Below are 23888 nucleotides of genomic sequence, written 5' to 3'. Positions count from 1 at the left end.
AGACCTACTCACAAAAGAGGTGGTATCAGAAGCAAGCACTGCGTCCTTCTCACTGCCATTGTCACTGTTTTGATCGTCCATGAACAGGTTGGGTAGATCCAGATCAGAGTCGTGAAGGCCTGCATCCAGTTCAGGCGACAGGACCTCTGCAGGTTGCCACGCTTTGCCGTGTGAACACCCAGCTGTTGTCTAGAGTCGTGCAGGAGTTGTGCGGCTTGAGTTTGTCGTAATGAACAACCTTCACCTTTGTTCTTGGACTCTTTTGGATCCGGTAAACCAAGTTGTCCAGCTGTCCCAGTATGAAGTAAGGACCCTCATAGGATGGTAGGAACTTCCTAACTTTGTTCCGCACCCGCTTTTTCCTTTAATTAAGTACCATACTGTGTCACCAACGTTGTAGTGTGTCCTCGCGACATTCTTGTCATACTGCTTTTTGGCACGCTCCACAGACTGACCCAGCGCTTCCCTTGCAATCTGGTGAGTAAGTTCCAATCTGTCTCATAGCTGTGCAACATACTGTGGAGAGGTCTTGGCGTGCTCATGATCGGGTGGCAAGCCAGCCACCAGGTCGATGGGTTCTGTTACTTCTCTTCCAAAGAGCATCATGTTCGGAGTGAACCCTGTTGAGCTGTGCTTTGTTGCACTATAGGCCATCACGGCGAATGGAATCATGAGGTCCCAGTCCCAATAACAATGTTCTGTGGTGGTGGCTAAGATCTTCTGTAGTGGCATTAAATATTTCGACTTGGCCGTCAGATTGCGGTCTGAAAGGGGTTGTGCGAGTCTTTTTCGATTCCTAACAGTTCACACATTCTTTGGAAGACTTCAGACTTGAAGTTGGAGCCTTGATTGCTGTGGAGTGTCTGTGGGGCTCCATAGCGACACACCCATTCAGCTGTCAGAACTTCAGCCACTCTCACGGCTTGATCGTTGGGCAGAGGGTAGTAGGCTTCCACCCACTTTGTGAAATAGTCTTGAACCACCAATATGTAGCGATTGTAGCGTTCTGTCTCGTTCATGGGGCCAATGAGATCAATGGCGATCCTCTCCATAGGTACTCCCACGCGGACAGTGCCCATAGGTGCTTGGGGCTTCCTCGAAGGTCTGGCTTTAGCGGCACAGCTGGTACATGTACGACACCATAGTGTGACATCCTGTCTCATTCGGTACCAGTAGTATCATGTCTGCAGCCGAGCAAGTGTGCGTTCCACACCAAAGTGACCGCCTCCTGGGCCGTCATGCATCTGCTTCATGATGTCCGACCGGAACACACGAGGTAGGAGTATCTGTGGGTAAAACACTGCACCTTCTGTACCGTAGAAGCGCCGTAAGAGAGTGCCGTCCTTGACATACAGTCTCTTCCACTGGCTCCAATAGGCCTTAGTCACTGGCCCGAAAGGCGACACATCCCCCCACGATGGGCGTTCCTGTCCTTCCTCAAGCCATCTCTTGACAGGGCCCATGTCAGAGTCAGCCATCTGAGCTTGACGTAATTCCTCAGTAGTCCATCCATGGTTCAGAACAGTGTCACTTGCGTCGGTGAATCAAATCTTTTCCACATCCAACGTGTCATCTTCACTGTTCCGATGACCCGACTCCACATCGAAGGTAGCTCCAGAAGCTCCAGGGAGTGCAGGCTGTAGGCTGGGGTCTTTTCCTACCCCCACTGAGCGGAGCTCCATAGAAGTAGCTTCCACAGCGTAATCAGCTATGCTGGGGCCGAGGTCACACTGCACTTCCTGGTGCCTGAAACAGTCATTGTTCTCGGTAGGGTCCTGTATAGTGCAGGGGCAAGTCTGGCGGCAGGGCCTCCTGGACATCAGCATTTTCGTGGTGGCGTCCTGGACGATGTAAGACCTTGAAGCTATACTCCCCAAGCTTCTCGAGCCACCTCGCCAGTTGACCTTCTGGTTTCGTTATCCTTATGAGCCACTCTAGGCTGCTGTGGTCGGTGTGCATGATGAAGGGTCTTCCAAGCAGGTATTGACGGAAGTGTGTAGTGAACTCCACTACTGCCAGTAGCTTCCTCCGTGTGGTACAATAGTTTGCTCGGTGGAGGACAGCCACCGGCTCCCATACGCTAGTACGCGTTCCTCACCGTCCTGCATTTGGGACAAGACAGCTCCAATGCCGAAGCTGCTGGCCTCTGTATCGAGGATGAGGTCGCTGCTGTCGAGTGGATAGCCCAAGACGGGCGCGGTGGTGAGTAGCTTCTTTAATTCTTTGAACTCCTCCTGGCACTCTGGCATCCACCGGAAACGAGCATGCTTCTTTGTAAGCTCATGAAGGGGCTTGGCTACAGCAGCAAAATCTTTGACAAAACGTCGGTAGTACGAGGCCGACGAACTGACAGACTCCTGAAACACAGGTAGGCTGGGGCCATTCTTGGACTTTCAGAATTTTCTGGGGATCTGTGGCGATGTCGTGTTCGGAAATGATGTGTCCAAGGTAGGTTACCTGTCGGCGGAAGAGACAGCACTTGGAGGGTTTCAATTTCAGGTTGGCTTGGCGTAGCCGATCGAACACTTGTGTCAGGCGTTGGAGCATCTCCATGACATCCCTTCCCAGGATGATGATGTCATGTAGATATACTAGGCAGGTCTCCCATTGCATTCCAGCCAGGACGCGGTTCATTAGACGTTGAAACGTCGCTGGTGCGTTGCAGAGCCCAAAAGGCATCACATTCCACTCAGTGGCCATTCCTGCTGCAGAAAGCGGCCGCCTTATGGGCCCTGGGAGTAAGCTCTACCTGCCAGTAGCCTGACGCTAAGTCCAAAGTGCTAAACCATTTGGCCATTGACAGGGTATCTAGAATGTCTTGGATACGAGGAAGTGGATATGCATCCTTAACAGTACTCTCATTTAGAGCCCTGTAGTCCACACACAGACTGTATGTCTGGTCCTTTTTGCGTACCATGACTATTGGTGAAGCCCAGCTGCCGTGGCTTGGAGAGGCTACTCCAGTTTCAAAGACTGTGCTGGATCTGCTGGTCTGCATTGAGCTGCTTTTCAAATGCCATCCGCCGCGGTTGCTGCTTCACAGGTGGCCCAGGCAACGTCTGAATGTCATGCTGTACAAGACTAGTGCGACCAGTGGGTCCAGTAGAGAAGACGTCCCCGTAGGCACTAAGGAGTTGAGCCAGCCCACAATGTTCACCTGCACTTAGCGCAGCAGAGCTCTCCGTATACACCGACTGTAAGTGAGCAGGAACAGCTGAGGAGACGAGACTAGTTTGTGGTGACATGGAAGAAATATCAGTAGGCTGAACAACATCTGCTGCCTGGAGGAATCCGGCGATAGCACCCTTCTTTACTTTCACTGACTCTGTTCCTGGGTTGTAGAGCCTGATCGGATTTGGTTATTGGCCTGTGCGCCAACCACAACCCGTGCCACCAGTAGACAATGCTTCTCAGTGAATCCTTTAGTTGGGCTCAGCATCACATCGCCTAGGACAGGTTCACGGAAGTGTGCGTTCCCCGGCACGATGTACTCACACCCTGATTCGAGAACGGCTGTGCGTGCTATTCTTACAACTGTTCTTTGGGTTGAAGTAGGGCACCTGTTCACCAAACAGCACAATCCTCTGGCTGCCGAAAACAAGGCGTGCTCGGTGTTCTCCGCCACATCTGCAACGATGAAGTTAACACTCACTGTACGGGTACCAACCTGAATGGGCAGGTGAACTTCTCCAAAGACTTTGACATTTACAGGACCAATGCCCTGCAGAGACTGCACAGTCTATAGCTGGAGTGGAGGTATAACGTCTGGGTGAATGGTGTCGTAACAGCGCCAAGGCAGCACATTTCTCTGTGCCCCGCTGTCCAAAAGAGCACATACCTCCATGTCGTACATTAGTAGGTGGATACACATTTCGGGACCTGTGCCCTTGACACTGAGAACAGCACGTGTGTTTTGGCTTTCGTGGAATTGGGCAATTCGGGGACTGCCCGCGGCTTGGCTGGCTTTCTTGGTTATGGACAGCTCTGTCTCATGTGTCCAATGGCAGTTGTGGCATCTGATTTCGTTCCAATTTGTATTTTTGCGCTCACCAGTCTTTGGTTTGTGTGGCTTGAAGCTGGACTTGAGGTTTCTGACTCCGCTCTACAGGTGGTGACGTCCAACTCTCGCCTTCATCTTCGCTGTGGTCGATGCATGCTGCTCTGGCTCTCCGTCTCTGTAGTTCGCACACCAGACTGCTTTAGTTGAGTAACACTGTTAGCTGCTCGCTTGGTGGTTTTGTACCTGTGGGCAACTCGTAGGCTCATGCCAATGTGCGTGGATGCTTCTCCAGTAGCTTCTGCACAATGCCGGCGTCTCCCATGGCGTTAGTGAAAACATCCACACTGATGGAGTCCTGGTTCTCCCTCAGAGCGATCTGCATACACAATGGACACTTTCTCATAAATGTAATCTCTGAATACATGCAGTGATTCACCTGGTTTGCGCACTCTCTGCCTCAACTCAATGCCAATGGCAGCTGCATACTCCGATGCTGGCCCGTTTGCCAAGTCCACCTCCCCCCACTATGTGTGAGTAGTCCCAACGGGAAGACCTAGGGTTCTTGTGGACCACAGCCGCTGCAGCGCCCACTAAACAGAATCTCAGCTGGATGACATTGTCCTTTCTGACCAGTGATTAGCTCTAGCACAGCTCTCAAAGCGATGTAAGAACTCTTTCCATGAGCCCGAACCATCAAACTGACCTGGTCGTAGAGTGGGGATCCTCTACTTCTGAGTAGCGTATTCGTCCTCACTGTCAGATGCGATATCATAATGTACTCGTCGGGGCTGCCTGCCATGTGAACTGGATCTTGCTCGCCTGGGGCGAGACTGTTCATTTTCATAACAGTACATTTCATTACCTTCAGTGGGCAGAGCATCACACCGGATACATCCATAGCTGTCCTGTGACTGTGAGTGGTGGTTTTCCACAGGAGTCATGGCTGGAGTGGAGGGCAGAGCTGCTGGCATCCTGCGTGGGTAATGGGAGTAAGCAGCATCTACAGGTGTACTCGCTGCATAGTCTGTGGTTGGCAGAGTTGAAAGGGTTAGTGCATGGAGTATACAGCATTTCTGTAGTTGGTTGAAACACATTTCCAGAGATAGCATTTTCAGGTGAGCATCTAGCATGCCTGCTGGCATAGTTTTGGTTGTGACTTAGCTGTGATTCGATTCCACTGTCACCCACATTTCCTTTTTTCACATGAGACTTGAATGGATTAGTTTCTCTCCTTGGCCATTGAGGAGACATCTTTGACTTACAGCACTAGTCAGCCATATTAGCTGCGGCTGGCTGCATATTAGCTACATCTGAACTTGCCATAAATGGATTGCAGTTACTGTTAGTTAGCATTTGCAACATCAAATTCGTTCATCCAGTTGGCAAATGAGATTTGTGATTGCATGTCTTTATTCACTATAGTTAGCGAAATGAATGGGTTTGAGTTGCACGTCGAATCCTCAAGCGAATTCTTTCTCGTAACAGATTTCCTGTGTGTAGCCACCATTTCACAACTTTAGCTAGAACGTCATCCACTACTCGGACAATGATGATTGACTTCGTTAGCCGTTACCTCGTGAAAGTCTGATTATTATTTTTTAGGTTGATTTCACTTTTGATATTCCGGTAGAATGTGAATAACTTACCGATGCAGGCAGGATAAATCCCGGACGAGCCCCCAGTGTTACCTTTCCTGCATCGCCTCCAGACTTAGCTCCAGGGCCAGAGCAATTGACGGATGCTCTGGGGTAATTCCCACATTTGGGGATCTTATCCGCTGCTAATGACGATTTAGTCTTGGAATTCCACTGAAGTAGTTGACATTTATTAAACTTGTACACCATGTGAGGTAGTCTGTATGACAAAATAAAATAGTGGGCTAACAGAGCAAAAAATGCATGATTCACAGTTCGGCTACATCTACGCCACCACAACAATTGCATAAAAAGCATTTCTGTAGTTGGTTGAAACACATTTCCAGAGATAGCATTTTCAGGTGAGCATCTAGCATGCCTGCTGGCATAGTTTTGGTTGTGACTTAGCTGTGATTCGATTCCACTGTCACCCACATTTCCTTTTTTCACATGAGACTTGAATGGATTGGTTTCTCTCCTTGGCCATTGAGGAGACATCTTTGACTTACAGCACTAGTCAGCCATATTAGCTGCGGCTGGCTGCATATTAGCTACATCTGAACTTGCCATAAATGGATTGCAGTTACTGTTAGTTAGCATTTGCAACATCAAATTCGTTCATCCAGTTGGCAAATGAGATTTGTGATTGCATGTCTTTATTCACTATAGTTAGCGAAATGAATGGGTTTGAGTTGCACGTCGAATCCTCAAGCGAATTCTTTCTCGTAACAGATTTCCTGTGTGTAGCCACCATTTCACAACTTTAGCTAGAACGTCATCCACTACTCGGACAATGATGATTGACTTCGTTAGCCGTTACCTCGTGAAAGTCTGATTATTATTTTTTAGGTTGATTTCACTTTTGATATTCCGGTAGAATGTGAATAACTTACCGATGCAGGCAGGATAAATCCCGGACGAGCCCCCAGTGTTACCTTTCCTGCATCGCCTCCAGACTTAGCTCCAGGGCCAGAGCAATTGACGGATGCTCTGGGGTAATTCCCACATTTGGGGATCTTATCCGCTGCTAATGACGATTTAGTCTTGGAATTCCACTGAAGTAGTTGACATTTATTAAACTTGTACACCATGTGAGGTAGTCTGTATGACAAAATAAAATAGTGGGCTAACAGAGCAAAAAATGCATGATTCACAGTTCGGCTACATCTACGCCACCACAACAATTGCATAAAAAACGAAAGTTAACTTACTACGTTACCCATAACGCACTTTAGTGTTTTAAAGCTACAGTATACCCTTACTTTACCAACCGTACATTAGTACTCTCTAAATTGCCCCCTGCCGCCCAGAGTGGCTCGCTTGTGGGTGTGCAGGCAGCAAATAGCAGCACATTCGACTGTGAGTCAAGAATTCAGCGTAGCAAGTTTGTATGAAGGTTTGGTTATTAAATGGGTAAATAGTTTAATCCATTCGCCGTTTAATAATGTATTCACAGGTAAATAGTAATACGCTCTAAACCGCTCTGGTGACAAACAAACTTTGTTGCCCTGTCTCCAATCATCCACATGGCTGAGATAACCTATTCAAGTAAGTAAATACATCTTGAAAATGTAAAAAAAATATATGTATTATTAGCTAGCTAGCTACAGTGCAGTCTAACTCAAATGAGCTGCTAACGTAGCTAGCTAGCCAACTTTAAATACTGTATACAGTAGATAGGTAGCTGGTCATATTTAATTCACTTAGCTATCTAATTTCATATTAGCTCCAGCTACGTAACTTCATATTAGCTAGCTATCTTGAAGTATTTATCATTGTAAATTAAAAACAGAAACTCTAAATGCATTTGTAAGTAGCTAGCTAACAGCCATGGAAGAGGGTGAAAGGATAGCAGCTCCAGCTGTCAAAGAAGGGAGAGAGCAGGCTATTCTGGATAGGGCAGGTACTTTTGTGTAGTTCCAGTCCCTAGAAAGAAAAACTCAGGACAGAGATAATAGCAACATAATATTCAGTGCTGTCTAATATGAGTATAATGAAACCTGTTTCTTGTGATGTTTTCTGTTCTCAGATACAGAGAGCTGTGAAAGCCTGTCTGCAGATGAAGAGGTCCCAATGAAGAGCAGTGGTTCTCTGTCCCGGTCCTGGGGTCTCAAAGGGGTGCACATTTTAGTTTTTGCCTTAGCACTACACAGCTGATTCAAGTGATCAACTCATCAAGTTTCAACTGGTATTTATGTATTCATTTGTGATGCTATCCTTGATACATTGAGGGGAAAAAAGTATTTGATCCCCTGCTGATTTTGTACGTTTGCCCACTGACAAAGACATGATCAGTCTATAATTTCAATGGTAGGTTTATTTCAACAGTGAGAGACAGATTAACAATAAAAAAATCCAGTAAAACACATGTCAAAAATGTTATAAATTGATATTCATTTTAATGAGGGAAATAAGTATTTGACCCCTCTGCAAAACATGACTTAGTACTTGGTGGCAAAACCCTAGTTGGCAATCACAGACGTCGGACGTTTCTTGTAGTTGGCCACCAGGTTTGCACACATCTCAGGAGGGATTTTGTCCCACTCCTCTTTGCAGATCTTCTCCAAGTCATTAAGGTTTCAAGGCTGACGTTTGGCAACTCGAACCTTCAGCTCCCTCCACAGATTTTCTATGGGATTAAGGTCTGGAGACTGGCTAGGCCACTCCAGGACCTTAATGTGCTTCTTCTTGAGCCACTCCTTTGTTGCCTTGGCCGTGTGTTTTGGGTCATTGCCATGCTGGAATACCCATCCACGACCCATTTTCAATGCCCTGGCTGAGGGAAGGAGGTTCTCACCCAAGATTTGACGATACATGGCCCCGTCCATCGTCCCTTTGATGCAGTGAAGTTGTCCTGTCCCCTTAGCAGAAAAACACCCCCAAAGCATAATGTTTCCACCTCCATGTTTGACGGTGGGGATGGTGTTCTTGGGGTCATAGGCAGCATTCCTCCTCCTCCAAACACGGCAAGTTGAGTTGATGCCAAAGAGCTCAATTTTGGTCTCATCTGACCACAACACTTTCACTCAGTTCTCCTCTGAATCATTCAGATGTTCATTGGCAAACTTCAGACTGCCCTGTATATGTGCTTTCTTGAGCAGGGGGACCTTGCGGGCGCTGCAGGATTTCAGTCCTTCACGGCATAGTGTGTTACCAATTGTTTTCTTGGTGACTATGGTCCCAGCTGCCTTGAGATCATTGACAAGATCCTCCCGTGTCCTAGCTATCCAATGTTATCATGATTTGTTATAAGAGATATTATACTTTAGTAATCCACAATGACCAGGTGATGTAAAAGTCTAGTAATGACATTATCTTCCATATTCCGACAGATACCTTGCAACTGGAGATTCTTTCAAAACGATTGCCTACAGTTACCGTGTAGGGCACTGCACGGCTTGGTACATTGTCGCGAGTGTGACCAGGGCCATCTAGGACTGCCTCGTGGGGGAATTCAGGCGTGTGTGAAGGCTACCTGTGTCCTGCATAACTTCATGAGGATGGACACAAGGACTATGAGGGGACCTGCAGCTCTCTGCCGTGTGCCAGAGGTCTGCTGCTCTGTAGGATGTTGCACAGATGGGGACCAACAACGCAGCATGGGAGTCAATCCTACTTCTTCGAAATCTATATACAGTGTGTGCAAATGTAGTAAGTTATGGAGGTAAGGCAATAAATAGGCCATAGTGCAAAATAATTACAATTATAATTTAGTATTAACACTGGAGTGATAGATGTGCAGAAGAATGAAAATGTATGCACTCACTAACTGTAAGTCGCTCTGGATAAGAGTGTCTGCTAAATGACTAAAATGTTAAATGTAAAGATGATGTGCAAATAGAGATACTGTGGTGCAAATGAGCAAAATAAATAACAATGTAAATAACAATATGGGGATGAGGTAGTTGGGTGGGCTAATTACAGATGGGCTATGTACAGGTGCAGTGATCGGTAAGCTGCTCTGACAACTGATGCTTAAAGATAGTGAGGGAGATAAGTGTCTCCAGCTTCAGAGATTTTTGCAGTTCGTTCCAGTCATTTGCAGCAGAGAACTGGAAGGAATGGCGACCAAAGGAGGTGTTGGCTTTGGGGATGACCAGTGAGATATACCTGCTGGAACGCATACTACGGGTGGGTGTTGCTATGGTGACCAATGAGCTAAGATAAGGCAGGGATTTGCCTAGAAGGGATTTATAGATGACCTGGAGCCAGTGGGTTTGGCGACGAATATGTAGTGAGGGCCAGCCAACGAGAGCGTACAGGTCACAATGGTGGGTAGTATATGGGGCTTTGGTGACAGAACGGACGGCACTGTGATAGACTACATCCAATTTGCTGAGTAGAGTGTTGGAGGCTATTTTGTAAATGACATCGCCGAAGTCAAGGATCAAAGGCTCTTTTAAGAGCCACCCACATTTCAATAAGAGTATTCTTCCATTTACTTAGCTATGTCAACTGCAGTTATTCAATTACCAGTTTATCTCCCTTTGATTTCTACTTCTCAGGTGAGGGTGCTGTTCAGGTAAGGGTGATGTCAGCACATAAACAAAACAGGCTCTTTTAAGAGTCACCCATATATATATATATTTTTTTACAATTAGACACCCTACAACTCACACCTACACACTTGTGTATCAATCTGATTAATGGATTGTGCAGTAAGCAGGCTCAAGTGTATAACTGTGTCTCCTTCCACCTTCAAAGAATAGGCAAGAGGACCAACCATGGAGAATAGTAAGACACTCACTTCACCCCTCTCCCCCCTTCTCCCTAAATCCTCTAGGTTATATCAGCTGTGTCGGTGAACCCGTCCCGCTTCTGAACTGCCTAAAACAGAGGGCACAGCATGATCAGAGGTGAGGGGTCACTTGGTCGGGTCAACAGGAAGTATTATTAAAGAGATGCTTTACATTAAAATACAGATAGAGATGTCCCAGAGTTAATGATCCAAGGTCAGTTTTGTATTTCACCACCTGATGATTATGATGACTGACATAGTGTTAGAATTAAAAAGACACAAGGCTTAATCATGCCATCTCTCTCCATCTCTCGTCTGCAGGTATGTTTTGATGTGAGAGAGGATGCCAACCTCCAGTCCCGTCATCGCCACCTCACTTGCTTGAAGATAACCCTCGGGCCAACTGGGGGCCCAAGGCTGGTTAGGAGACACCGCTAAAGACACTATTATGTAATTGTGATGACCTGCGAGAATACGAAGTTTAGTAGCACTGTAATTCATTAATCATATGCTGTCTTCCCTGCTAATCTGTTCTTATCTCTTTCCCTTTCTGTCTTTGACACTCTCTCACACCTCTCTCCCCACCTCCTCTTTCTTCCTCTCTGTTTTTATAATGCACACCAGATGTGCATTGAAGTACAGATTGAACTTGTATTTATAATATTACAATTATAATATTTATAATGCATATATTATGTATTTATAACATTTGGATAATTAAGTTTCAATAAAGCTTTTCACATTCTCTACTAGTTGAAATTAAGTTTCTCATTTAAGGGTGGTGACACTCTAGATCCAAACTGTTACAGACCTATATCCATCCTGCCCTGCCTTTCGAAAGTTTTTGAAAGCCAAGTTAACAAACAAATCACAGACCATTTCGAATCCCACCATACCTTCTCCGCTATGCAATCCGGTTTCCGAGCTGGTCATGGGTGCACCTCAGCCACGCTCAAGGTCCTAAACGATATTATAACCACGATCGATAATAGACAGTACTGTGCAGCCGTCTTCATCGACCTGGCCAAGGCTTTCGACTCTGTCAACCACCGCATTCTTATTGACAGACTAAATAGCCTTGGTTTCTCAAATGACTGCCTCGCCTGGTTCACCAACTACTTCTCAGATAGAGTTCAATGTGTCAAATCGGAGGGCCTGTTGTCTGGACCTATGGCAGTCTCTATGGGGGTGACACAGGGTTAAATTCTCGGGCCAACTCTTTTCTCTGTGTATATCAATGATGTCGCTCTTGCTGCTGGTGACTCTCAGATCCACCTCTACGCAGACGACACCATTTTGTATACATCTGGCCCTTCATTGGACACTGTGTTAACAAACCTCCAAATGAGCTTCAATGCCATACAACACTCCTTCCGTAGCCTCCAACTGATCTTAAACACTAGTAAAACTAAATGCATGCTCTTCAATCGAACGCTGCTGGCACCCGCCCACCCGACTATAATCACTACTTTCGGCGGGTCTGACCTAGAGTATGTGGACAACTACAAATACCTAGGTGTCTGGTTTGACTGTAAACTATCCTTCCAGACTCACATTAAGCATCTCCAATCCAAAGTTAAATCTAGAATCGGCTTCCTATTTCGAAACAACAAAGCCTCCTTTACTCATGCTGCCAAACATGCCCTCGTTAAACTGACTATCCTACCGATCCTTGACTTCGGCGAGGTCATTTACAAAATAGCCTCCAACACTCTACTCAGCAAATTGGATGTAGTCTATCACAGTGCCATCCGTTTTGTCACCAAAGCCCCATATACTACCCACCACTGTGACCTGTACACTCTTGTTGGCTGGTCCTCACTACATATTCGTCGCTAAACCCACTGGCTCCAGGTCATCTATAAATCACTGCTAGGCAAATCCCCGCCTTATCTTAGCTCATTGGTCACCATAGCAACACCCACCCGTAGTATGCGCTCCAGCAGGTATATTTCACTGGTCATCCCCAAAGCCAACACCTCCTTTGGCCGCCATTCCTTCCAGTTCTCTGCTGCCAATAACTGGAACGAACTGCAAAAATCTCTGAAGCTGGAGACTCTTATCTCCCTCACTAATTTTAAGCATCAGTTGTCAGAGCACCTTACCGATCACTGCACCTGTACACAGCCCATCTGAAATTAGCCCACCCAACTATCTCATCCCCATATTGTTATTTATTTTGCTCATTTGCACCCCAGTATCTCTATTTGCACATCATCTCTTGCACATCTATCATTCCAGTGTTAATACTAAATTGTAATTATTTTGCACTATGGCCTATTTATTGCCTTACCTCCATAACTTGCTACATTTGCACACACTGTATATATATTTTCTGTTGTATTTTTTACTTTATGTTTTGTTTTACCCCATATGTAACTCTGTGTTGTTGTTTTTATCGCACTGCTTTGCTTTATCTTGGCCAGGTCGGAGTTGTAAATGAGAACTTGTTCTCAACTGGCTTACCTGGTTAAATAAAACAAAAAAATAAAGTGTTCTAGTCTCCTGCAGAGTTACAATGTGTAACCATTGATGTCCCAGGACCAGGATTGGTAAACACTGTTGAAGTGTATAATTGTAATACATACATGCAGACACAGTATCATTCAAAGACTGGAGTTTGATACTCCTGGTATTGGATATGACTGAAAAAGAATGTCTTACAGACATTCATACTTGAGCCATACCTTTATTTGCCAAGGTACAGTACATGATCAGTGAATATATTAAATGCTACAGTGTGGGAAACTCATGCTTGGTAATAACTACATGTATATACGACTTGCTGTCACGAACGTTGATGAACGGGTCAGACCAAGGCGCAGCGTGATATGCAAACATGTTTATTTACACGAATAAACACACAACAAAACAATAAACTAACGACACGTGAAGTCCTAAGGTAACACAACAAACCTTATACAGAACAAGATCCCACAACCCACTAGTGCAAATAGGCTGCTTAAGTATGGGCCCCAATCAGAGACAACGAGCGACAGCTGCCTCTGATTGGGAACCACACCGGCCAACATAGATCTAGACATACTAGACTTACAACATAGACCTACACCACATAGAAAATACACACCCTGACTCAACAAATAAGAGTCCCCAGAGTCAGGGCGTGACAGTACCCCCCCCCCCCAAAGGTGCGGACTCCGACCGCATAACCTTTACTTAACAGGGTAGGGGCCGGGTGGGCATTCCGCCTCGGAGGCGGATCCGGCTCCGGGCGTGACAACCACCTATTCTCCGCCTCCCTGTTGCCCCCCTGGTCTGGTCTGGACCTCGGCGCGCTGCTTCCCCTCTCCTTCCTCCCACTATACTCCAAGCCCTGTCTGGACCCTGGTGTGGGAGACCCCGAACCTGGAGAGGGGCTGACGTCTGGGTCTGGACTGGAGCCGCTGACCGGAGCTGGACCGGGCACCGGTGGAGTGGACTACTCAGGCTCCGGACTGGAGCCGCTGACCGGATCTGAACTGTACCCCGGTGGAGCGGACTACTCTGGCTCCGGAGTGGAGCCGCTGACCGGAGCTGGATCAGGCACCGGTGGAGCGGACTGCTCTGGCTCCGGAGTGGAGCCGCTGACCGGAGCTGGACTGGACCCCGGTGGAGTGGACTGCTCTGGCTCCGGAGTGGAGCAGCTGACCGGAGCTGGATCAGGCACCGGTGGAGCGGACTGCTCTGGTTCCGGAGTAGAGCAGCTGACCGGTGCCGAACCAGGCACTGGTGGAACAGGCATGGGCCGTGCCGGACTGGACACACGCACCACTGGCTTGGTGCGAGGAGCAGGAACAGGCCGGACCGGGCTGGCGACGCACACCACTGGCTTGGTGCGAGGGACAGGAACAGGCCGGACCGGGCTGGCGATGCGCACCACTGGCTTAGTGCGGGGAGCAGGAATGGGCCGGACCGGACTGGCGACACGCACCACTTGCTTGGTGCGAGGAGCGGGACTGGGTTCCTTTATTAACCCCCGCTCCTTCTGCTGCCTAACCAGCTCCTCTCGCCGTGCCTCTACACTTTCCTTCTCCCTTTTAGCCTCCTGTAGCCTCGCATCCACCCCGTGTGCCCACCCCCAACATTTTCTTGGGGTTGCCTCTCGGGTCTCCGTCGTCGGCACGGTTGGCGCCGTTTCACCTCTCCTGCCTGGGCATCTACCTTCGCCCATGGCCCTTTCCCCGCAAATATCTCCTCCCATGACCACCATTTGCCCACCTGTGACATGGCTATTCGCTCTTCCTGGGCACGCTGCTTGGTCCTCGTTTGGTGGGATCTTCTGTCACGAACGTTGATGAACGGGTCAGACCAAGGCGCAGCGTGATATGCAAACATGTTTATTTACACGAATAAACACACGACAAAACAATAAACTAACGACACGTGAAGTCCTAAGGTAACACAACAAACCTTATACAGAACAAGATCCCACAACCCACTAGTGCCAATAGGCTGCCTAAGTATGGTCCCCAATCAGAGACAACGAGCGACAGCTGCCTCTGATGGGGAACCACACTGGCCAACATAGATCTAGACACACTAGACTTACATCATAGACCTACACCACATAGAAAATACACACCCTGACTCAACTAATAAGAGTCCCCAGAGTCAGGGCGTGACACTTGCATTCTTGGCACAAAGTTATATTATATTCTACTCAATCCATAGGCTTCATTGATGCCATTTCAGAGTGTCGAGGTCAATACAACCGGCTATGATAGCTGAGGTTCATAGCTAGGTTCATAGCAAGCTAGCTAATATTAACATGTAACAGTCATGTGTGTAACAGTCATTTTCTGCAATTTCTTTAAACTTTGCAGTCTTTTGTTTCATTTTTGATTTTATTTGCTCAGAAAGTTTCTAGTATTATTTTTCCTACGACCGACAAGCACTTCTGAACATCAGATCAGCGATTACTCACCACAAATTCAACTTTGTCTGGAGTATCCAAAGCAGTTCCATTCATCATGGGAGCCCTCTCAAAAAGACGCCACCGTAGAAAGGGTAAGAGAGCGTTCTAGTCAGAGTAAGGAAAATGGCATACCACCCTCTGCTTTCTAGTATATTACATGCTAATGTACAGTCTCTGGAAAATAAACTATGCGAGTTTAGAGCACAGATGTCCTACCAGAGAGATACTAGAGATTGTAATGTAATCTGTTTTACTGAGACTTGGCTAATGGGGGAGGTGCTTGAAACGGCTATAAAGCCTGCAGGGTTTTTCTATACAACGCGCAAACAGGAAAAAATAACTTTGCGGGAAAAACAAAGGCAGAGGAGCATGTTTCATGATCAAATGAAGTCTAATTTTATTAGTCATATCCCGAGGCCGCATTCATTGTAGCTGGAGACTAAGGAAAGTTCTCCCAAAATTCCTTCAACACATCTCTTGCCTCATTTGCGGGAAAAATATGTTGGAGCATTGTTATTTTCCATTCCAAGACTGATACAAAGCCCTCCTTCGGCAAATCAGGCCAAGCCTCCATTCTGCTCCTGCCAGTCTACAAGCAAAAATTTAAGCAGGAAGTAGCAATGGTAAGATCTGTTCAACGCTGGTCTGACCAATCAGAATCTATGCTACAAGACTGCTTTGATCATGTGGACTGGGGAATGTTCCAGGTCGCCTCTGACAATAACATCAACAAGCATACAGACTCAGTCACGGGGTTTATCAAGAAATGCATAGAGGATGTTGTCTCAACAATGACTATTTTCACATATCTGAACCAGAAACCGTGGGTAAATAGCAACATCTGCGCAAAACTGAGAGCACTGAACAATGCATTCAACTCCAGACGGGTTTCTGAAGATATGCATGAATACAAAAAGACCAGCTGCAACCTCTGGAGACCAATCAAGGACTACAAACCATCACGGACTACAACGGGAAAACTAGCGGCGCGACGAAAACAGATGCCTCTCTCCCAGATGAGCTAAACAACTTCTATGCCCGTTTCGAGGCAATCAACAGAAGAGGGGTTCCCAAATGTTTTCACTCAGGCCCCCCTTCCAGCATTGGGAAACCAGCATTGGGATATTTGAGCGGCTCAAACATTACCACAAAATCTATGGGCAAAAAAAGTAACAAAAAAAACGTTAGCTCACATAGGCTAGTTGATCTGGACATTTCTGACAAGTTATAAATAGCTTTCTAAGGTATGCAATGACTGACATGACAAGAGGAAAACTGATGATGCACTACCCAATTACGAAAATGCACCTTGTGCATTCTACTATAACAACTTTCAAAAGTAAGTTGAAAGCCGGACTGAGTTTCTTAAATAATTAAAAATAAATAAACCTGCGCCCCCCCTGCCGACCCACAGTTTGGGAACCACTGCTGTAGAGGACTGTGAGCTCTCAATCTCTGTGGCAACGTGAGTAGGACCTTCAAGCATGTGAATACTCGTAAAGCAGACGGCATCCCCGGCCGTGTCCCCAGAGCATGTGCAGACCAGCTGGCTCCGAGTGTTCACGGACATATTCAAACTCTCCCTGTTCCAGTCTGTGGTTCCCACATGCTTCAAGATGTCCACCATTGTCCCTGTACCCAAGCAAACTAATATAACCTGCCTAAATGACTATCGCCCTGTAGCACTCACTTCTGTCATCATGAAGTGCTTCGAGAGGTTGGTCAAGGACCACATCAGCTCCAAATTACCTGACACCCTGGACCCACTCTAATTTGCATACTGCCCCAAAAGATCCACAGATGACGCAAACACCACTGCTCTACACACTGCCCAATCCCAACTGGACAAGAGGAACACCTATGTGAGAATGCAGTTCATCGACTACAGCTCAGCGTTTAACACTGTAGTCCCCTCCAAGCTTGACACTAAGATCAAGACCCTGGGTATGAGCACCCCCCTCTGCAACTGAATCCTGTACTTCCTGACAGGCAGACCCCAGGTGGTGAGAGTAGGAAACAACACCTCCGCCACGCTGACCCTCAACATGGGGGCCCCCTTGGGGTGCTGCTCAGCCCCCTCCTCTATTCCCTGTACACCCATGACAGCGTGGCCACACATGACTCCAACACCATCATTAAGTTTGCTGACGACAAAAAATTATACACCCAAATAAAAGTTTGCAGACAGCCTACAGGGAGGAGGTTACAGCCTTGGCACAGTGGTGCCAGGGAAATAGCCTCTCCCTCAATGTCAGCAAAACCAAGGAGCAGATCGTGGACTACAGAAAACAGGGGGAGGAGCATGCCCCTATTGTCATCAACGTAGCTGCAGTGGAGAGGGTAGAAAGCTTCAAGTTCCTCGGCGTGCACATCACAGAGAACCTGACATATTCCAACCATACTACCACTATGGTGAAGAAGGTGCAACAGCGCCTCTTCAACCTCAGGCGCCTGAAGAAATTCTGCATGGGCCCTCGGATCATAAAGAATTTCTACAGCTGCACAATCGAGAGCATCTTGATCAGCTGCAACACCATCTGGTATGGCAACTGCACCGACCTCAACCGGAAGACCCTACAGAGGATGGTGCGGACGGCCCAATACATCACTTGGGTCAAGCTCCCTGCGCTCCTGGACATCTACACCAGGCGGTAGTGTCTGAGGAAGGCCAAAAAGTTCACTCTGTTACCATCTGGCAAGCGGTATCAGAGTATCGGGTCTCGGACCAACAGGCTCCGAGACAGCATCTACCACCAGGCCATCAGACTGCTGAAAAGCTAAACCTAGCTGTCTCCCTGCACAAACCTGCACCTTAGAGACTATTAGCACCGGAGAGACTATATGCACCTTAGAAATTATTTGCACTGAATACACACACATCCAACCCTTACACACAAACACACACACACACAAACACGCACTCAGAGCTCACACATACACACACTCACACAGTCAACGCTACTGTTCTAATATATACTATTGATTCCACTATCCACTTTATATTGATAAATACAGTACAAATACAGTCCATTATTGCTACCCATATTAACTATTCTATTAATTCTACTACTTGTTATTTCTGACTTGACTCTTTTCATTGTTATTATTGGATTTTGATTAATGTTCTGCATTGTTGAGGGAGCTAGCACATAAGCATTTCGCTGCACCTTTTATACCTGCTGTAAACTGTTTATGTGAGAAATATATTTTATTTTATTTTTACTAGTGGAAAACTCATCTATCATCTCTGAGCTCCGACTTCTCCCACATGCTGAACTCTGACATCACATACTAGGGAAATTACCTCGATAACAACATTTTCTGCAGTTAAATGCCTCAACAAAACATTATTTATAAAAAACAAACTATTAATATGTTTTTTTAACACTATAATTTCTTTATACGCATCATAGCTGTACTTTTAGTTTATGGTTGATGCAGCTTGTTTGCCATTAGCCAATTGGCATTCTCAAAGGGGCCATTCTTTAACAAAGTCCAGGACTCTCCTGATAATCCAACAGATGGCAGTTTTGCAATAACAGTGTTAGTTATTTGAAAGACTTTCATGGCTGAGATTTTTTGAGACTGAGAAACTGTTTACATTTCTAATGTTCGCAAGTATGTCCACACTGAGTTCAAAGCTCATGAATGCACACAACTCATTACTCCCAGTTTACAAGTGGTATTTTCCGAGTTTCCCACTTGTTATGAACGCAGCATATGAGCTGCATGCGCATCCGTCGCATTTGCATGGACCAGAGCAAAAACAACAAATAATCATAAAACATAGGCTAGAAATGATGGTATTCTTATCTACCATCTTCGTGCTGCAGCATGCATCAAGACTGCAAAATAATATGACTGCAGAAAAACCATAACATAAAAGTGTGAATGTGGGAACTATTTACACATTTTCAGAGATTGGCAAAAAAAAGCACACAATTCTCCTTCTTGCCTTTAGATGTCGCCAAATGTATTTTTGTTTTTGTTCCTGGAAAGCAGGTCCATAGGCCAGGGTTTGACATAGGCCTACTGTCTTTAACCAAAACTGTAATCCTTATTTTCTTGTCAGGGTTGCTCTGAACTCCTTTGGAGCATTTCAGTGATACAATAATTAGATAGTATCTAACACTTTCTCCCAATGCAATTTAAACACTGTGTATGTCAATGCAATATTGATATCATTCAAGAGTGACCTCTATAGCCTATTTCTCTGTCAAATTAAACTTTTTAGTTACTCAATTGGTTGTTTAAAATAATAATACGTGTTATTGGTTATACAATGATTTTATAATGGCCACTAACCGAACCACCAAAGTAGTGGTAGTGTAGTTTCATTGTCCACAAAACAATTTCCAAAAAATTGCTTACATTAAAATAGACTATAGCCTGAGCTCATTGATCGCATTATTTTCCTTTTTGCATTCACCACAGATATTATTTAAAAGCTGTAACTGTTAAATATTTGTCACTCTTATAGCGGGCTATATTTCCATATATTTTGTTTTAGGTCAATGAACGGACTGGTCTGCAATAGCACCGTACAATATCAGATGAGTGTGTGGTCTAAACACTTGAGAGATACATATAGGCTGCTTTGGGGCATGTTGGCTTATTTCTTAATGAATCATAGTCTGTGAGGAGAGGAAAAAAGACAAACTCAGAAAAACTCCAGAGTTTATATATGCTGAAACCTCCAAACTCGTAATGTAAGCAACAGCCAGCTGTGTGCACTTGTAAAGTTGTTATAATCCTCCTCCGTCTTATAAACAGGAAAATACATAATATAAAGCATCATGCACGCATCCACAAATAATACTGTTTACCTTCACCTCCTGCCAAGTTGTCCTTTTATGGCAGTGGGTGGCTTTCTCGCTCATCTCTTGATAAAACCGTTAAAACACTGTGATTTCAAGCTGTATAGCAGAGGGATATGCTCCATTATAAAACAATTACCTAAAGTATATTTTTATGTATTGCAATAAATGAAATAAAAGCTGTGCATATCGACACCATGCAGGTCTGGGGATTAAATTAGTAAATGATAGGCTATACCTTCTCTCTTTTTTATTCCTAATTTAGGGGGACTGACACAACATGAGTTAAAATACAATTGTTTAAGTTATTTTCCTTTTATACACTTTGTTTTCATTTCAAGTAACCCACAGCAACTTCCAGAAAGAACTCGGCCGTTTGCTTGTTCTCTCTGTGTGAGCAACTTTGAGCGTCAAGGGTGGACGTGATATTTCAAACATCAGATCAGTGCGTTTATGTATTGGGTGCCCGGAAATTTTTCCAAATAAACACAGCTTGATTCAACTTGGGTGGGCAGACTTATCAACAGACTAATTCTATAAACAAATGAGGGAATAACCAAGCACACCATTGGCTGGTACGCAGGGGACACGCCGGGAGAGAGCTGCTTTCGGCAATGAAATTTTAATTAATGTGGGTGGGCTGAAAACACAACGAGTGTTTATGATCGACTATTTATTTTCCAGTGCAAAGTCAACATAAAACAGCAAACGTACGACAATTATTTAACATTTTTAGACTCATGAGGCAGGGACGCAGCGGGAGCCCATCATTCCAAGAGCAGCTCTCTCTACGGGCTACAGTTCTTTGCGAAGCAGTTAGTGCTCCAGCGTCATGAGCCTGTACCACAGCCGAGTGCCGCAGCTTGGAGTGCCACCCTCGGCGCTCAATCTCTCCAATTCCTCCTTGATTTACTTATATGGAGGTGACGGCGGTACCATTCTTCCCGCTTTGGGTTTCATCCCGACTCGGCAGGAACCTCCGCAAAAACCTCCATACAGCTACATTGCACTTATTGCAATGGCCATCAAGGGCGCGCCAGACAAGCGTGCAACGCTGAGCGGCATTTATCAGTTTATCATGGACCACTTCCCTTTTTACCATGAAAACAAGCAGGGCTGGCAGAACTCAATCCGCCACAACCTCTCTCTAAATGACTGTTTCATCAAGGTACCGAGAGAGAAGGGCCGGCCCGGGAAAGGCAGCTACTGGACTTTAGACACCAAGTGTCTGGACATGTTCGACCACGGAAACTATAGACGGAGGAAGAGAAAACTAAAGGGCCAAGAGACAGCAGAGTCCAAAACTACTCACAAGAGGAACAGAGGTCCGGTCTCCTCGAACCCGGCAGGGTCTAAACTTCCAACTGATGCTCACCTGAGGAGGATGGGTAGGCCTATTTCAGCTGTAGAGAGGGCTGTGGTGGGCACTGAGATGGAACAACAGCATAGATATTATGAGCAATGTTCAGATTTAAAATATGTTGTTGGTGAGTTCAACAATGTTGGGATGCAGCAAAGTGGGTCTGTCCATGGCCCAAAATTAAATGTGCACAATCAAATCCAAATTGAATCCATGCAGGACATACACTGCAATCAATCCACTGACGCGCGCCTCGGTCCAAGGTGCATACCCGTTCAGGACCACAGGGTCTGGTTGGACGCAGCGCATCTTTCAGGAGCGTCTTCACTCCACGAGGTTGAACCAGACAGCAGCAGACTAGCATTTGATGGGAGGGAGAACGGGTCTCCTATCCTGTCCGGTTGCGCGGTGAACTTGAACTCATCTATTCTGTGCAGAACAAAGGATGTTATACCCACTGTCCCAAGCAGAGCAACGGACAAATCTAAATGTTTTAGCATAGACAGTATCTTATCAAAAAATGGAAACCAAATGCACAAAAGCAGCGTTGGTGTGACAGCAGAGACAGGCTTGGACCCCGAAAGTCACCCATTCAATTCGTCTGTCATCTTGGGTGCGCGCACGCATCAGCTGTACCAGATGGGATTCCCTCTTTGCTCTTACTTATCATTCACGTGCCCTGAGAAAGTCCTACATTTCAAATAGGCAAAGTGATGTACAAACGAGGGGTCCTGTGATGTAATGGGAACATCTAAAGAATAAACCTAATGGAAGATATTACGCACTAGTGCCAACATTTTCGTACAGTGGGAAGAGAGAATATGATATTAATAATTGGACTTCTACAATCATATGATCAAGAGCCTATCAGCACTATAATGATGAACCAATTATGATTATATTTAGGCCTATGATTCTGATTTTTAGGCTACTTTCTCTTCCCATGAGCAGGTGCGCCTAAAATACCGTTGCAGTTGACGAAAAGCCCTCAAGAGTTTATGGATGTTGTTTTAGTAAATGTAAATGTTTATGAAAATTATGGTTTCATATGTAGTAGCTCTGAGCTTGTCATCGAAGTGCCTGCCATTTGACTGTTGTGTGAGTTATATTCTGTGCTGAACCTCCTGTGTTAAATTTCAATGTTAAAGTGGTAGCTTTATGGTAGCTGAAAATAACTTTGTAAAATTATATATTTCTTTTTCCATCTTGAATGTAAAATGAAACCGTAATAAACTAAAATAATACATTGCACATCAGCTTGATTTAATTCTATGAAAATTCTCAAAAGTAAATTCAGGACATTGCAATGTAACACATCCAATCTTAGTCTATAAAACTTGAAGATCATTACATTTGGTCATGCATTCTTCAGTATAGCCCTTCAGCTGGTCTTCAATGCTCTCCCTCATACAGAATTACACCTTGGAATAATAGCCTAAATTATGAAGGGAAAAGTTAAACTTTTTCATGACCCACAGTACATATGCCTAATGCATCAGGATTAGAGCTATGGGCACCTGTAAACATACATTTGTTTACCAGTTTAACAAATTCCCCATTGCAAAAAGTATTGTTAACACAAATACTGTATCAACCAGAGCATTGCCATCTGTTTCCTTGAGGCCACTATGTGATTTACAGTGAATGAAAGTTGTTATGGTATAGAACTGTAAAGTTGCATACTGTATACAGTCGCATAAATAAGCAGTGGGTTTGTAGGGTTTTGTTATGACACCTGCATGAAATCAGAGCATTATTGACAACATAATCATGAAAACTCTTAGCCCAAACTCCTACTTCTAAATATAGCTTACATTTATACTCTTCTGAAACCTTCACTGCAGACCTTGAGAGTGCAAATCAGGAATGTCTGTGGAAATAAATAAACTTCCCCACATTTGAGGAGAGGAACTCACAATCACAAGCATTTCCTGTGTATAGGATTCTTTTGGTCAGATGTGTAAATAAAACGTCATGCTGAAAACCTTTGAGGAGGAAAAGAGGTTACAATCCCTAACAGTCTTCAGCACATTTAGTCTTCAACTCTATTGACAGATTCTGTAGGACTTTCTGTAAGATACTGTGGCTCTGCTAAACTGAGGATCCTCAACAAACAAGAACTAAGCATCTGAAACGACATCATCTTTTGTTTATAATTATTTATTTAAATCAATGTGCTGCACACAAAATGGTTACTTTTTCCTGAAATTCGTGCATTTTATAAAAATATGAAAAACGTCTTTCTCAATGTTATTCTGATTGAATTATTGTGACAAATTCCGATTCTTTTTCACTAATTGGTCTTTTGACAAATCAGATCAGCTCTGAAAAAGATCTGATGTGAAAAAATCTGATGTGATTGGTCCAAAAGACCAATTAGTAGAAAAAAGATCAGAATTGGGTTGCCTGTCTAAACGCAGCCTA

The 23888-nt window shown here is 45.2% G+C and overlaps 2 protein-coding genes across 2 annotated transcripts in view; one reads left to right on the top strand and one right to left on the bottom strand.

The window, feature by feature from the left end:
• The window catches only part of LOC311135448 (gigaxonin-like), a 31157-nt gene extending 25227 nt beyond the window's left edge, over positions 1 to 5930 (bottom strand). Inside the window, exon 1 of the transcript XR_014613766.1 lies at positions 5647 to 5930. The gene's annotated coding sequence lies outside the window, so the exon portion shown is untranslated. The remainder of the gene's footprint in view (positions 1 to 5646) is intronic.
• A 15006-nt stretch (positions 5931 to 20936) lies between these two features.
• Positions 20937 to 22169, top strand: LOC311134543 (uncharacterized protein; the record flags this gene model as incomplete). The annotated part of the gene is made up of 1 exon (XM_084168243.1): positions 20937 to 22169. The coding sequence occupies one exon, from the start codon at positions 20937 to 20939 to the stop codon at positions 22167 to 22169; it is 1233 nt and encodes a 410-aa protein (XP_084024369.1).
• Between the last annotated feature and the right edge of the window lie 1719 nt (positions 22170 to 23888).

The sequence above is a fragment of the Coregonus lavaretus genome, assembly GCF_964263955.1.
Source record: "Coregonus lavaretus genome assembly, chromosome: 9".
In the NCBI taxonomy this organism is placed as follows: Eukaryota; Metazoa; Chordata; class Actinopteri; order Salmoniformes; family Salmonidae; genus Coregonus; species Coregonus lavaretus.
This window is presented reverse-complemented; position numbering and strand designations above follow the sequence as displayed.